Source organism: Candoia aspera, chromosome 4 (assembly GCF_035149785.1).
Source record: "Candoia aspera isolate rCanAsp1 chromosome 4, rCanAsp1.hap2, whole genome shotgun sequence".
Taxonomy (NCBI): domain Eukaryota; kingdom Metazoa; phylum Chordata; class Lepidosauria; order Squamata; family Boidae; genus Candoia; species Candoia aspera.
In genome coordinates, this window is record NC_086156.1 from 108,203,370 (window position 1) to 108,218,965 (window position 15,596).

Here is a 15,596-nt window from a genome sequence, read left to right on the forward strand (position 1 = left end):
TTTTTCTTTGCATCTGCAACAATGTTTTTCTTGCATGTAGAATGTGAGACACCTCTTGGTAAATGCTCTGTAGGAAACCAGCCGCTTATTAAGCACAAGCAGTACCATTCAGAAGATTTAGTCATTGGTGGCATTTCTTCTCAAATTTACATGATGTCTGAAAAAGTAACATTCACAAGGAATCCATCAGATGAACTGGTTGATGATTTCATGTATGTAATTACTCGTTCTAAGCAATGGAAATACAGTAATAAAGTCTGTGGCATGGCTGAATTACGGTGGGGGATGAATCCTAGATTGCCTTTGCTGTATTATTAATTCTCTTTCTTCTTAATATCACTATTCTTACTTCAATTATCATCTGATTTTTCTTACACAAGATATTTTTCAATGTGTTTTTATTCTGATAGCTTCCAACACACTCCTTGATATATATTTTAGTAGACATTAGGTTAATTTTAGCACATTTCTTGTTTATGTGGCTATAAGTAGGTGAAGTACAAAATAAATAATGTATGCAATGGCACCCCATTGCTTCATAATAGTGATCAGCTGTAGAAGGTTGCATGAGTGCAGTTAGTCCTGCATGCAGCTATTGTATCAAATTCTTCTCAGAAATTTCCAGTGTCTTAAAGTATAATAGGGTGACAATTGAATTTCCTTTTTCAATACACTGAGAAAGAAAATTGTGGGGAAGAAGAAAAAGGAAAATAAAGAGGAGGTGGAAATGGTGGAGCAGAAGATTAGGGTAGGAGGTAAAATTAAATCAGGACCCCTTAATTAAGGAAAACTTTGTTAATTATTGTTGATTATTCCATTTTGCAGTTCAGCCCTGACATCACCACGACATTTAGGGCCATCTCCAATGGGTGAAAAGAAGTGGAGTGTTACAGCCCAGTATTCCAGGGAGAGTTTTATATCTATTGTTACAAAACTTTGCCCTCTGTCTTGAGACTGGTTGTCTTAGACAGATATTCGAAGAACTGGCTTGCCTAAATGCCAAGGTACCTACCTGCTTCAGTGCTTATGGGCTGTATAATCTAATCTTGTGTGATAAAAAACATAAATGAGGATACAGCCAATTCCAGATTTGGAAATGTATGTTCTAACACTTATTTCAGGTTCCATATGCAAAACTACCAGCACATCTTGGCTTTGGAACTTGCAATCAAAGATTATCAATGGAAATGCCTGGATCTTGCCTAATATCACCCTCGGTGTCCACATCTCCAATAGCTATGTCCTGGCAAGATGGATCTATCTCGCTTCCATGGAGCTTCTCTCTACCAAGGGAAGGTTCATCCCGAACTACAAGTGTGATCTCAAGGACAATGTAATATCTGTGATTGCAGGACATAATGCTTACATTGGCCAGTTCATGTCAAATATTCTGAGCATTTACAAGATGCCACAGGTAAGATGTTTTCTTAAAAGATTGCTATGCTAAAGAAGATTTGTTGTCTGGACATAGAAAATGGTAAAAAAGGAAAAGAATTAAGAAATAGACCACAATGTAAGATGCCTTGAGCAATGACATAATATCACAGGTAAGGCCTATCCCTGAAAGAAAGGAGTCAAGTCCCACAAATCATTCACACCTTTAGGCAATCATTTGTGGTTTGCGTGTAGTGATAAATAAAAGAGAAATAAAGACTACCCAATAAACTCACCTGGGAACATGTTGACTCTAAGTATAATTAAATGTAGATCTAGTCCAAATACCATGTATGGATATTCCTTTCTTAATGTGAGTACACATGGATATACAATGGAACATATCAGTACATTTTCTCATCTACTTCAGGTTAATTTCATGAAGGACTAGATTTATGTATTCACCAAAATATCAAGCATGCTCAATTTTTTAGTTGTCAGAATGGAGTTTTATCCCTTAATTGATATATTCAATTGATATAGTTAAGTAGAATAGGAGAGTATTATTCAACTATTGGAAAACAACAGAAGAATTGTAATCAAAATATATGGATCCCTTTTTTATTAAAAATATTTCTGGTCACTCACTTGATTTAGCTTAATATATTCCAAAGTGTTTTCGAGATGATGAATATGGTTTGTGTCAGAAACCTTCAAAACAAAGGGATAGCCAACATTGCTTGATATTCTTGATGTTAGAAGCATACTAAAGGTAGAAATATTCTAACTATATTTCACCCAGGGAGGGACAGACAGGAATTATTCAATTTTCTAGAAAGCTGCATATTCCTAATCCCATGGAAAATTATTTCACTGAACCATGTGTTTAAATCCAGCAAAATCCAGTACTTCGTATGCATCCTTGCAGTTCATATATTTTTGAAGCTTTAGAAAGTCACCATGTTAAAAGAAAAAATAAACCATTCCCATAGAACTTATCTCCACCCTGCTCTAGTTTGGAGAATATTAATATTTTTATCAGTACACATACTGAAAAATAGAGACAAGTAAGTTGATTTGGAAATATATACTCCAATTTCTTCCTTTTTCTTAGCTCATATATGGTTCAGCTGCAGGAATGGATGATAATATAGAAGCTGCCTTCTTCCATCAGTTATTTCCAAATGAAGACCTTCAAATTATGGGGATCATCCAATTGTTGCTTCACTTCCAGTGGAAATGGATTGGGCTCATTGTCCAAAACCCTGAAAAAGGAAAGAGGTTTATACAGAATAGGCTTGATATATTTTCCAAGAAAGGAATCTGTTTTGACTTCATGGAAGAAATGCCTAAGGAATCTGTTACCAATGACATTGAGGTTCAACTTAATGGCTATGTTATGATGTACATTGTTATTATGAGAAGTACTGTCAACGTTGTGATCATATATGGTGAAAATGAGGACATGCCTATTTTTAGAATGTTACCTTATATTTCTGAATATGAGGACATGCCAATGAAGAGAAAAGATAAAGTTTGGATAATGCCAGCACAGATGGAATTCACATCACTCCCCTTTCAAAGAAATAGGGGTCTGGAATTCATCCATGGGGCACTATCGTTGGCAGTTTCCTCAAAGGAGATATTAGGGTTTAGGAAATTTATTCAGATGAGAAAGCCAACTTCTGAAGAAGAAGACAGTTTGACAAGACTGTTTTGGGAACATGCATTTGAATGTTCTTTTGCAAATGCTATGTTAGATGAGGACAGTGGCAAGGAATGCACTGGCGAGGAGGCACTGGAGACCCTTCCTGAATCCGTGCTTGAAACTAGTTTAACTGGGCAAAGTTACAGTGTCTACAATGCCATCTATGCACTGGCCCATGCTCTGCAAGCCATGCTTTCATCCAAAGCCAAACGCAGAAAAAAAGGAAATGCTTGGGATCTCAGAACCCTAAATCAAGAGTTGTGGCAGGCAAATTGCAATGAATGTAAATATCCCTTTATCCAAAAGCCAGTCATATAAGTGTTCAGCTGGTGTTTTGGGATGTATAGCTAACACAGTTCCAGAACAATAGAAAATAACCAGGATTTCATGAAAGGTGAAGTTAACACTGTTGCTTCAGCTGACATAGATGATAATATTGCTTCCTGCAAGCATGGGAATGCTAAAGAAATTCTCAACATAATGCAGAGGAGGGCAGAGATGCCACTGACAAAGGATACAAAAGTCATTAGAAGGACTGTTAAGAGAAAGTAAATAACAACTCAGCCCTGGGAAAGAAGGGTGTGTGAGTATCAGATCCTAAGGCAGAGTTTCCCTGCCTTAGAGGGAAACTCTAGCAGGCTTTCAGGTTTCTGTTGTCATACCCTACAACAATAAAACTAGATATTTTGCAATATGTTTCCTGACTGGTCTGCCTCAAGAGGCTGACATATAGATTAAGAAAGATCTTTCATTCATACTTGCTCATTATTTCCAATCTTTTAACATTCCTACCAGTTATTTCCGTTTAGCTTCATAGGTATCTGAGAACTGTTTCATTCAACAACAGTGCTGGAGAAATGGTTTCCTTTGATGAAAGAGGAGAACTAGCAACTGGATTTGATATTGTCAACTGGGTCACATTCCCCAACCAGTCGTATCATCGAATCAAAGTTGGAAACGTCGCTCCAATGGCTCCCCCAGACAAGCTTCTTACTATTTCTGCAGAGGAAATAATCTGGCCCACCATGTTTAACCAGGTAGTTTTGGTGCCAATATCAAACCATGGAAATAATGTATTTTCTTTTTTTATTATTATTATTTTCATTTTCAGACAGATTCTTCAGGAGTTACAGGCACAAATTGACACTTTCTTAAAGTGACTCATTAAGATGATCACCATAAAGTTAGAAATCTTATACAAACACACAAACACATGCAGAAAAAACCCTGACCTGAACTGAATATCTTAGGGTGAATAAGACAATTTTCAATCCATGTCAAGAGAATGCAGTCCTCTTCCTCCCCCTCCTCCTCCTCCGCCTCCTGATTTTGTTTTAATATAATATGTGATATTATATTTAAAAGGTATAGGCATTTTATTACTGTTTAAAAACTATATACCTGAAGAGAAAGTAGCTAACCTCTACTGGGTTAGCTTCTACAAGGTGGAGGATCCTTCCCAGCCCTTAAAAATTACTGAGATACATGATATTAATATGGCAGGACTGAAATATCTCCAAAAGTTTTTGACCTGGGGAGTTCTCAGTTTTCATCACATTAATTTTATAGTTTTTCCTCAATTGCTAAATACCTTGACTGTACATCCCCAATTTCTTGGAGATATATTACCTTTTAAAAAGCATCTATCTTCTTTCTGACTAAATCAGTTCATGTAGAATAGTTTTAGCAACATTCAAACTTTGAAAATTAATATAGGTAGAAGTAGAATTAAGATTAAAAGGAGAAGGAGAGAGAGGGAGAGAGAGGGAGAGAGGGGGAGAGACATAGTAGACAAGGACCCTAAAACTTCGATGGAGATAGGTGTAGCGGTGACAAGTGACAGCAACATCAAGGTGGAAGGAGTATGAGTAGCTGGAGAAATAGGAGGGCCGGAAAGAGGAACTAGAGAGGATGTGGAAAGTTGACAACCATTAAAAGAATTCCCCATTCTGACCAATTTTGTTTACCATAATTTTCCAAAAATCTCTGCCAGTTTTGTTTTTTTAAAAAATACCTTGTTCCTTACCCATTCCTAGCTGAACCAAGAGGTTTCTGGCATTCCAAGCCTTCAGGGATTTTCTTTAAACAAGCTTGTTGTTGGTCTTGGCCACTTTCAGTTGTGCTAGCTTTTCATGTTGGTTTTTTGTGATTCCATTGCCTGCAGTCCAGTTGATTTTTTCAGAAAGCAGGAAGCTCCTGAGGTTTCCTCACCATGCCCATGCACCCCCTCTCAAATACCTGACCTGCTCCACCAGAGCTGATTATAGCTCCTTCTCCAACAGGCAAAGGTCTTACAGGTGGAAGTGCCCACACTATTGTGGGTCCCGCACTCCCACTCTTGTCTCCCATGGCTCCTCCCTGGAGGACACACGACTGGAGCCAGGTCATCCTAATCCTTTTGGAAGTAGGACAAGGGTGGCAGGTCAAGGAAAGGGGTGGCAGGCACTCAGACTGCCCCCAGCAGTCTCAAGTTAAAAGGAGCCCCACTGTGACCTCTTCTCTTCCTGTGGAAGTTGTCCAGTGTATTTGTCCACTTCCTGTGCACAGTTCCTTGAATTTGACCACTCCTGGTGCAAACCACTGCTTCTTCTGGAGACTCTAATTCCCATTCAGTTTTTGTTGCTTTTGTTGTTTTTTACTTATCTGATATTCTGGTTGCTGCCTGCATCTAGGTTCACAGTTTCTTCCTCTTTGTTGGCTTTTCCTTTTTCTGCACTGATTATTTGGTCCTTAGATTCATGTAGTGGGCTGCTGTCTCAACCAGTGAAGATCAGCTTTTTATGATTTCTTATACATCCATTCACTTTTGTTCACAGCTCATAAAGGAGAAACACACAGGCACGTTCCCTCCCTGCCTATTAGCAGCTTAAGGCAACTTCAGTCAATTGAGACAATAGGGAAAAAGGAATTTGAGCAGAACCTTGGGGGATGGTTCAGCTCAACACAAAAGGGACACAATCACTCTGCCAAAACCAAACTCCCCCTTGCTTTCTAGACATCTCAGGTCATCTCTGTTAAGCTAACAGGAAGGCCAGGTGCAGCTTGGAACTTGGAATGACCCCACACATCCAACACACCTCCCTAGCCAAAACAGATTTTTAGACACAGAGTGCCTTACACACACTTTTATTGGTGCCCTCATGTGGCAGCAGGAAAGGGACAGGGGATCAAGCACACAACAATATTTATCCTGACAGGGCACTCTGATGTCATCTCCAGTTGCAGCTCAAACATTGTGAATCCCACCGCTAACACCAATTTCTGTGGAATGAAATGCAGGACCCAAAGCAAATAATCAAGGCTGAACGGCAGTACTTATTAAACAGTGCACACTGGAGGAGTGCTCACCAAGATGGTGGGTGCCTCCCTTGCAGGCTGAAGGAATGCACTGATATTTATACATTAGAGGAAAAGGAAATAATGTAAACCTACATATTGATATGATGATGCAGGCATACGTACATTTTCATAAGCAATAGATCTGAAGTTACTTTCTGCTCTACTTACCTACTCAGAAGAAAGCCATTGTCTTAGTGGGAAGAAGGGAGGGAACACACTTCTTGAATACAGAGATTAGTGGGTTGCTATGGGAATGTTAAACAAAGGGATTGCCCCTTCATCAATCAATGGAGAGCTACCTGATTTTATTGCAAGGAGCAAGTAAGATTTGATGAGGTAGCAGGTTGATGACATACAAGTTCTGGAACAACAATGATTTTTTGACTGCTGAAAAGTAATTTCAGCTTTCAATTTTTAATGATCAATAGATGTGGCCCCTTTCTGTTTGCAATGACAAGTGCTCTTCTGGTTATAGCAGGATAAAAGTAGAAGGGAAGCCATTCTGCTGCTACGATTGCCTTCGTTGTCCTAAAGGAAAGATTGCAAACCAAACAGGTAGGTGATATCCATTATATAGATTTTATTCCTGATACTTTCTTTCTATATTCCACTATGTGCTTCATTGATAATAGAAAGCCCTTTGATTGCATTGATCACATCAAGCTGTGGAATGTGCTCAGAAAAATGGGAATCCAAGAACATCTCATTGTCCTCATGAGAAATTTATATAGAAGTCAGGAAGCCACGGTACAGACAGAATGTGGGGAAACAAACAAAGCTCCAGGTTGGCAATGGAGTGAGGCAAGGCTGTATACTCTCCCCTTATTTATTCAACCTATATGCTGAATATATATTAAGGGAAGCTGGATTAGAAGTAGATGAGCATGGTTTTCAAATTGGAGGAAGACAAATCAGTAACCTTCACTATGCTGATGACACTACTCCAATAGCCAGAAATGCAAAGGATCTGCAAGCTCTAGTGATAAAAGTCAAAGAGCACAGTGAAAAAATGGGACTAAACTTAAATATAAAGAAGACCAAACGAATGACGACAGGTACAACTACCTGTGAGTTTCAGCCAGCTTCTGACTCAGAGAGCAAAACTCATTCTGAGTCAGAAGGGGAAACAGAAACTTACCAGGCAGAAACCAGGAAAGCAAAACCCAGAAGTGACTCAGCAGTGTGGGAGAAGTTACAGACAGAGATTGGCCAGACTTTGGAGGAGGATTTGAATCCACCAATCAGTGCACAGAAAAGACATGCAGAAAAGTGTGGAAAGGAGGAGGCAGCCCAATTGGCTGCAGAAGGAAACAGGTGCATGAAGGATAGGCATAAAAGGCAGACATGCATAGAGCAAGCTGCCGGAGACAACTGATCTGTAAATCTCTCAGCCCCAGCAGAAGAGTCCTTACCTGTGTCTGAAACCTCATCTGTAGCCAGAGAGGAGTCAGCACCTGTGTTTCCCAGTGTTGAGGACATGCCTGCTGTGCAAGTTGCCATAGAGGATCTTCTTCCTGCTGATTCTTGCAATCTCAGCCCTGCATCCAGTTCTGGACCTCGACACTGCCATCCAGCGGATTCCCAGTGTGTTCCAGCCTTGTCCCTAGCTCTCAGCCTAGTCCTGGATCTCCAGACCAGTTTCATCATGCTCATCTGGTATCCTTTTGCCATCTCTATTCTGCTGCTTTTATGTTTATAAAAGGGTTAAGGCTGGATTAACCAAAGGCCACTCCCTTTGGGACATGTCCATGATATTTACCCACAACTCTTTTAGATATTTGGGGTGTTTAATGTGTAATATATACATACCTAGCTGTACATTTCTTCAGCAAAGGATCGTTACCTTGTCGTGGTGCTGGAGCTTGAGCACCTCAATGATGCCATGAGCTAAACCGTGAAGGGCCACCCAAGACGGGAAGGTCATGACAGAGAGGTCAGACTAAATGCGATCCCTGGGGAAGGTAATGGCAACCCACCCCAGTATTCTTGCCGTGAAAACTAAATGGATCAGTACAACCAGAGATATGTCGGTATACCATCGGAAGATGAGACCCCCAGGTCGGAAGATGGTCAAAATGCTACTGGGGAGGAACAGAGGATGAGCTCAACTAGCCCCAGACGTGATGACGCAGCTAGCTCAAAGCCGAAAGGACGGCTAGCGGCCGACGGTGCTGGTGGTGAACGGCGAATCCGATGTTCTAAGGATCAACACACCATCGGAACCTGGAATGTAAGATCTATGAGCCAGGGCAAATTGGATGTGGTTATTGGTGAGATGACAAGATTAAAGATAGACATTCTGGGCATCAGTGAACTGAAATGGACTGGAATGGGCCACTTCACATCAAATGACCACCAGATCTACTACTGTGGACAAGAGGACCACAGAAGAAATGGAGTAGCCTTCATAATTAATAGTAAAGTGGCTAAAGCAGTGCTTGGATACAACCCAAAAAACGACAGAATGATCTCAATTCGAATTCAGGGCAAGCCATCTAACATCACAGTGATCCAAATATACGCCCCAACCACAAATGCTGAAGAAGCTGAAGTAGAGCAGTTCTATGAGGATCTGCAGCACCTACTGGACAACACGCCTAAAAGAGATGTTATTTTCATCACGGGAGACTGGAATGCTAAGGTGGGCAGTCAAATGACACCTCGAATTACAGGTAAGTATGGCCTGGGAGAACAAAACGAAGCAGGACACAGGCTGATAGAATTTTGCCAAGACAATTCACTCTGCATAACAAACACTCTCTTCCAACAACCTAAGAGACGGCTTTATACATGGACTTCACCAGATGGACAACACCGAAATCAGATTGATTACATCCTTTGCAGCCAAAGGTGGCGGACATCTGTACAGTCAGTAAAAACAAGGCCTGGAGCTGACTGTAGTTCAGATCACGAACTTCTTCTTGCACAATTTAGGATCAGACTAAAGAGATTAGGGAAGACCCACAGATCAGCTAGATATGAGCTCACTAATATTCCTAAGGAATATGCAGTGGAGGTGAAGAATAGATTTAAGGGACTGGACTTAGTAGATAGGGTCCCGGAAGAACTCTGGACAGAAGTTGGCAGCATTGTTCAGGAGGCGGCAACAAAATACATCCCAAAGAAAGAGAAAACCAAGAAGGCAAAATGGCTGTCTGCTGAGACACTAGAAGTAGCCCAAGAAAGAAGGAAAGCAAAAGGCAACAGTGATAGGGGGAGATATGCCCAATTAAATGCAAAATTCCAGAGGTTAGCCAGAAGAGATAAGGAATTATTTTTAAACAAGCAATGCACGGAAGTGGAAGAAGACAATAGAATAGGAAGGACAAGAGACCTCTTCCAGAAAATTAGAAACATTGGAGGTAAATTCCAGGCAAAAATGGGTATGATCAAAAACAAAGATGGCAAGGACCTAACAGAAGAAGAAGAGATCAAGAAAAGGTGGCAAGAATATACAGAAAACCTGTATAGGAAGGATAACAATATCGGGGATAGCTTTGACAGTGTGGTCGGTGAGCGAGAGCCAGACATCCTGAAGAGTGAGGTTGAGTGGGCCTTAAGAAGCATTGCTAATAACAAGGCAGCAGGAGACGACGGCATCCCAGCTGAACTGTTCAAAATCTTGCAAGATGATGCTGTCAAGGTAATGCATGCTATATGCCAGCAAATTTGGAAAACACAAGAATGGCCATCAGACTGGAAAAAATCTACTTATATCCCCATACCAAAAAAGGGAAACACTAAAGAATGTTCAAACTATCGAACAGTGGCACTCATTTCACATGCCAGTAAGGTAATGCTCAAAATCCTGCAAGGTAGAATTCAGCAGTTCATGGAGCGAGAATTGCCAGATGTACAAGCTGGGTTTAGAAAAGGCAGAGGAACTAGAGACCAAATTGCCAATATCCGCTGGATAATGGAAAAAGCCAGGGAGTTTCAGAAAAACATCTATTTCTGTTTTATTGACTATTCTAAAGCCTTTGACTGTGTGGACCATAACAAATTGTGGCAAGTTCTTAGTGGTATGGGGATACCAAGTCATCTTGTATGCCTCCTGAAGAATCTGTATAACGACCAAGTAGCAACAGTAAGAACAGACCACGGAACAACGGACTGGTTTAAGATTGGGAAAGGAGTACGGCAGGGCTGTATCCTCTCACCCTACCTATTCAACTTGTACGCAGAACACATCATGCGACAAGCTGGCCTTGAGGAATCCAAGGCTGGAGTTAAAATCTCTGGAAGAAACATTAACAATCTCAGATATGCAGATGATACCACTTTGATGGCTGAAAGCGAAGAGGAACTGAGGAGCCTTATGATGAAGGTGAAAGAAGAAAGTGCAAAAGCTGGTTTGCAGCTAAACCTCAAAAAAACCAAGATTATGGCAACCAGCTTGATTGATAACTGGCAAATAGAGGGAGAAAATGTAGAAGCAGTGAAAGACTTTGTATTCCTAGGTGCAAAGATTACTGCAGATGCTGACTGCAGTCAGGAAATCAGAAGACGCTTAATCCTGGGGAGAAGAGCAATGACAAATCTCGATAAAATAGTTAAGAGCAGAGACATCACACTGACAACAAAGGCCCGCATAGTTAAAGCAATGGTGTTCCCTGTAGTAACATATGGCTGTGAGAGCTGGACCATAAGGAAGGCTGAGCGAAGGAAGATCGATGCTTTTGAACTGTGGTGTTGGAGGAAAATTCTGAGAGTGCCTTGGACTGCAAGAAGATCAAACCAGTCCATCCTCCAGGAAATAAAGCCAGACTGCTCACTGGAGGGAATGATATTAAAGGCAAAACTGAAATACTTTGGCCACATAATGAGAAGACAGGACACCCTGGAGAAGATGCTGATGCTAGGGAGAGTGGAAGGCAAAAGGAAGAGGGGCCGACCAAGGGCAAGATGGATGGATGATATTCTAGAGGTGACGGACTCGTCCCTGGGGGAGCTGGGGGTGTTGACGACCGACAGGAAGCTCTGGCGTGGGCTGGTCCATGAAGTCACGAAGAGTCGGAAGCGACTAAATGAATAAACAACAAAAAGCTGTACATTTATTCATTGTGCATAAATGAAAATCCGCTTGAACTACCTTATGTGTTTCAGGGTATTGGATTCCAACAAATCATACCTATTTATAACTTTGTTACATTTAATGCAGGCCTTCACATTAAAAAACAAAACAAAACATAACTTCATTTGGAGTAAATCAAATCACATTACTTAACTCACAATTCATCTAACTCAATATTCCTTAAACATTTTGCTCTCCAGACCCCTCCCCGCTTTTATAAATTATGCAGGACCCCAAAAGAGCTTTCATCTGTATCAGTAATATTTACTGATATTTACAGTATCAAAAATTAAAATTGATGCATTTGTAGAATATTTATTTATTGAATCATATAAGATTAACTATAGAGAATAACAATATTAATCCTATCGGATATTAGCATAATTTTTTTCATGAAAAAACATGTATATTTTAGTGAATTTTAAAAAAAAATGAGAACAGTGTCATTGTTTTAATTTTTTATAAATATCATTAATATCTGGGAAATAATTTTGATTTCATGTAACCTGAGGGGGGTTTTGGGATTCCCAGGGTCCTTGGACCTTACTTTAAGAAATGCTTCTCTAACTCATACAATTTTAATAGACAGAGAACAATGTTTTATTTTTCAGATGCAGATGACTGTCTTCATTGTTCAGAAGATCAATTTCCAAACAAAGCTCAAAATCTTTGTATTCTGAAGAGTGCAAATTTCTTGTCCTATGAAGAGCCATTGGGAATCGCCTTGGCCACTGTTAGTCTCTCCTTTTCTTTCATCACAGCTCTGGTGCTGGGAATCTTCATTGAACAGCAGGACACCCCCATAGTCAAAGCCAACAACAGGAACCTCACCTACACTCTTCTCATTGTCCTCCTGCTCTCTTTCCTTTGCAGTTTGCTCTTCATTGGACAACCTAATTGGGTGACATGTTCCTTGAGGCAAACTGCTTTTGGCATCATCTTCTCTGTAGCCCTTCCTTGCATATTGGGGAAAACAACCATTGTGGTTCTTGCTTTCATGGCCACCAAGCCAGGTTCCAAAATGAGGAAATGGGTGGGGAAAAGGCTAGCCTACACTATTGTCCTATCTTGCTCCCTGGTGCAAGTCATAATTTGTGCTGTGTGGTGGGCAATTTCTCCCCCATTCCCAGATGCAGATCTTTACTCCATGGCTGAAGAAATTGTCCTGCAATGTAATGATGGTTCAACCACCATGTTTTATACTGTCCTTGGCTTTATGGGGTTCTTGACTGCTGTCAGCTTCACGGTGGCCTTCCTAGCTAGGAAGTTACCTGACAGCTTCAACGAAGCTAAATTTATCACCTTCAGCATGTTGGTCTTTTGCAGTGTCTGGATATCATTTGTTCCCGCCTACCTAAGCACCAAAGGCAAATACATGGTGGCGGTGGAGATCTTCTCTATTTTGGCTTCTGCAGCTGGATTACTGGGCTGCATCTTTTCCCCCAAATGCTATGTGATTGTGCTGAGGCCAGACTTGAACAAAAAGGAACAACTAATAAAGAGAGAAAAATGAATTATGGTTCTGTTAATTATAAATTCTTTTAGTGCTGGCTTTAGTCTGGTGGAGAAGTAGCTGCTCACAGGTTTTCCTTAAAAAGTGGATGAGAAACAGAATGTAAGCAATGTGTCTAAACTATAATGATATTTTACAGATAAGGCAGCTGGGCAACTTATTTCCTAGAACACCAAATTTCTCATTAAAGGATAGAAGGGAAAGGTGATTTCAATATCAAGAGATATCCCAGAGAAATGAGTCTTTGTGGAAAAATTAGAAACCTCAAGGCTGTGAAAGAAAATATCAGCACCATCATCATCATCATCATCTTCATCTTGCTCTTATAAATAAACATAATACAACAAGTAATACACAATACAATAAGTAATACACAACTTATTTTAAAAAATAAACATGAAGGAAAATGATTTGAAACAAAAAATCAGAGATATGTGTATGTATTTCTGAATAAATATTGCAATAAATGGTAACCATATTTCATTATAATCATACTTAACTAATCTGCATCAACATATTTATCCTTGCATGTTGAAAAATAAGGCTCTTGTCCAGATGTTTTGTACTGATAGACATAGTAAACTTTATCCTCCCCTACACCCATTTATTGCTTCTATCCTTCCTTTTATATATTTTTTCTTTACCTTTAGACTTTTGTGAGATAGATATAGATGATAGAGATAGAGATATACAGGAGATAGAGATAAAGATAGATAGGGATTAATGTATTTTGTATGCTTTTACCTAAATGAGGAGTTGAAAATAAAATCCCAGACACACACACACACACACACAAACCCATGCACCGAATGGAATACATGCACACTATGTTTACCATATTATCAATGTCACAGAAATATCCACTTGATAACTTTCCTATACAGTCAACACATGGGCCATATTTCCCAGAGCAATATTTCTGTTACCCTGCCAATGCCAAAACTAAACATCCACTATCCATATCAACTTTAAATACTACAAAAGTTGGCAAACACCAAAATGTTAATCATGGGCAACTGAGAACACCCAGAAGGGGAAAAATCCCTTTTTGGGTATTCATCTGTGGAGCAGGGCCATAAGCAGGCTAAAGAAAGTGAAGTACAATATTGAGTTCCATGGTAAATATCATTTGGATTTTTACATGAGAAGAAGGTCATTCTCAGCCCCATAAATGGAGGATCATATAATATATAGATCATTAATAAAAATTAAAACATTAAAGTTTGTAAAGGTAAACATTTAGAATATACTGAAAACTGACAGCAGTCTCTTTTCAATGCAGTGGAAAATAAATAAATAAAAAAAGGGTGGGAGGGAATAAATTTTAGAAAATAATAAATTTCAAAATTTCAGATGACATTTAGTGCCCCCACCCAGCTTTATTAAACAGACCCTGATCACATTTATTTTTGTGCATATGATAAAATAGCAAGGATTTATAGCACCAAATTAAATTCCACATTAAATAGGAAGGAGTACTCTGATTGATATGACAACCCTTTCCATTTCCAATGTCATTGATCAAGAGGCTTTGTTGCAGGGCCATAAAATATCAATTGTGGACAAGTGATTGGGTTGATTGGGTGGAGGGTCATGTCAGTCACCAAGCTGGAAACAAATTTATGGCCCACATCATGTGACTATGTTTTAAACATCATTTGAAATGAGTGAAAAGAACCAAGCAGCATTTTTTTTACATTGCAATAAAACACTGCTGAAAACAATGACTCTCCCAGATTTTAGAACTTTCTGTTCTGAAATTTATCCACTTTGTCAATGTAGCCCGATTAAAAACTTGTCTCTGATGATATTTCCTTTTTATTTGCTTATTCACTAGGCACTACACACTTCTCCAATCCCAAAGGACTCTGAACAGCTTACCAAACCTGGTCCCATTAAGGATGGTTAAAAGCAAATGTCAGGATAGAATTAAATGACAAATGCAATAACCCAAGTGCTGAAAGAGCTCTAAAAAACAACCAATAAAGGGGGTGGGGGGGTGGGAGCGTATAGCATGATGGGTCCACTAATCTTTGGCTCTTTGAAAAGTCATGTTTGAATGTACTTCCTAGAATCCAGCAGGGTGGGCGGTAATGTAAGTTGGGTAGTTCTCTTGTTGCAGAGAATTCCATCTTTACAGCTACAGAATGAGCAAAATGTTTCTTGTTTGGCATTTGTTCATTAGAATTTTCTTTTTTTTTTTTCTTTTTTTCCCTCTAGCTTCTACATTGTTTTTAGATATGACCCCTTTTCTTCCTAGCCCATCAATATTGTCATTCTGTTTTCTACTCAAAGTCCCTAAGGAGTTTCACTGAACATCCATCAATTTCCACTATAATTACCCAAGAAGTCCTAGTAATGTAGCTTCTTCTCAAATCCTTGAGGAATTCCAAGGGACAATTTAGAAGAACAGCTCCAGATTGAAAGGTGCTATTAATTGTGGGACCAGAGAGCCAGAGATGCAACAGTCTGCTTTTTGAGAAAAAATATACATATGTGGGCTGTTCTAATTACTGAGAGTTTTTTCATGTTTCATTGTTGCGGATGGAACTTGTTCCTATGTGGTGATATACATTTTCTTGAAGAAG

The 15,596-nt window shown here is 39.6% G+C and overlaps 1 protein-coding gene across 1 annotated transcript; it reads left to right on the plus strand.

Annotated features, from left to right (window-relative positions):
• Positions 1-21: 21 nt before the first annotated feature.
• Positions 22-13,008, plus strand: LOC134496976 (vomeronasal type-2 receptor 26-like). Its single transcript, XM_063302690.1, has 6 exons — positions 22-212; positions 1,237-1,414; positions 2,489-3,349; positions 3,892-4,119; positions 6,850-6,976; positions 12,107-13,008. Exons 1-6 carry the CDS (start codon positions 22-24, stop codon positions 13,006-13,008), a joined length of 2,487 nt encoding a protein of 828 aa, XP_063158760.1.
• Positions 13,009-15,596: the final 2,588 nt, after the last annotated feature.

What these genes read in the sequence shown, in the direction of transcription:
- LOC134496976 (XM_063302690.1), top strand. Translation starts at nt 22, where the DNA reads ATGTTTTTCTTGCATGTAGAATGTGAGACACCTCTTGGTAAATGCTCT. An exon ending in GGCCCACCATGTTTAACCAG is followed by an intron (nt 4,120 to 6,849) that starts GTAGTTTTGGTG and finishes AATGATCAATAG; the next exon opens with ATGTGGCCCCTTTCTGTTTG. An exon ending in AAAGATTGCAAACCAAACAG is followed by an intron (nt 6,977 to 12,106) that starts GTAGGTGATATC and finishes TTTATTTTTCAG; the next exon opens with ATGCAGATGACTGTCTTCAT.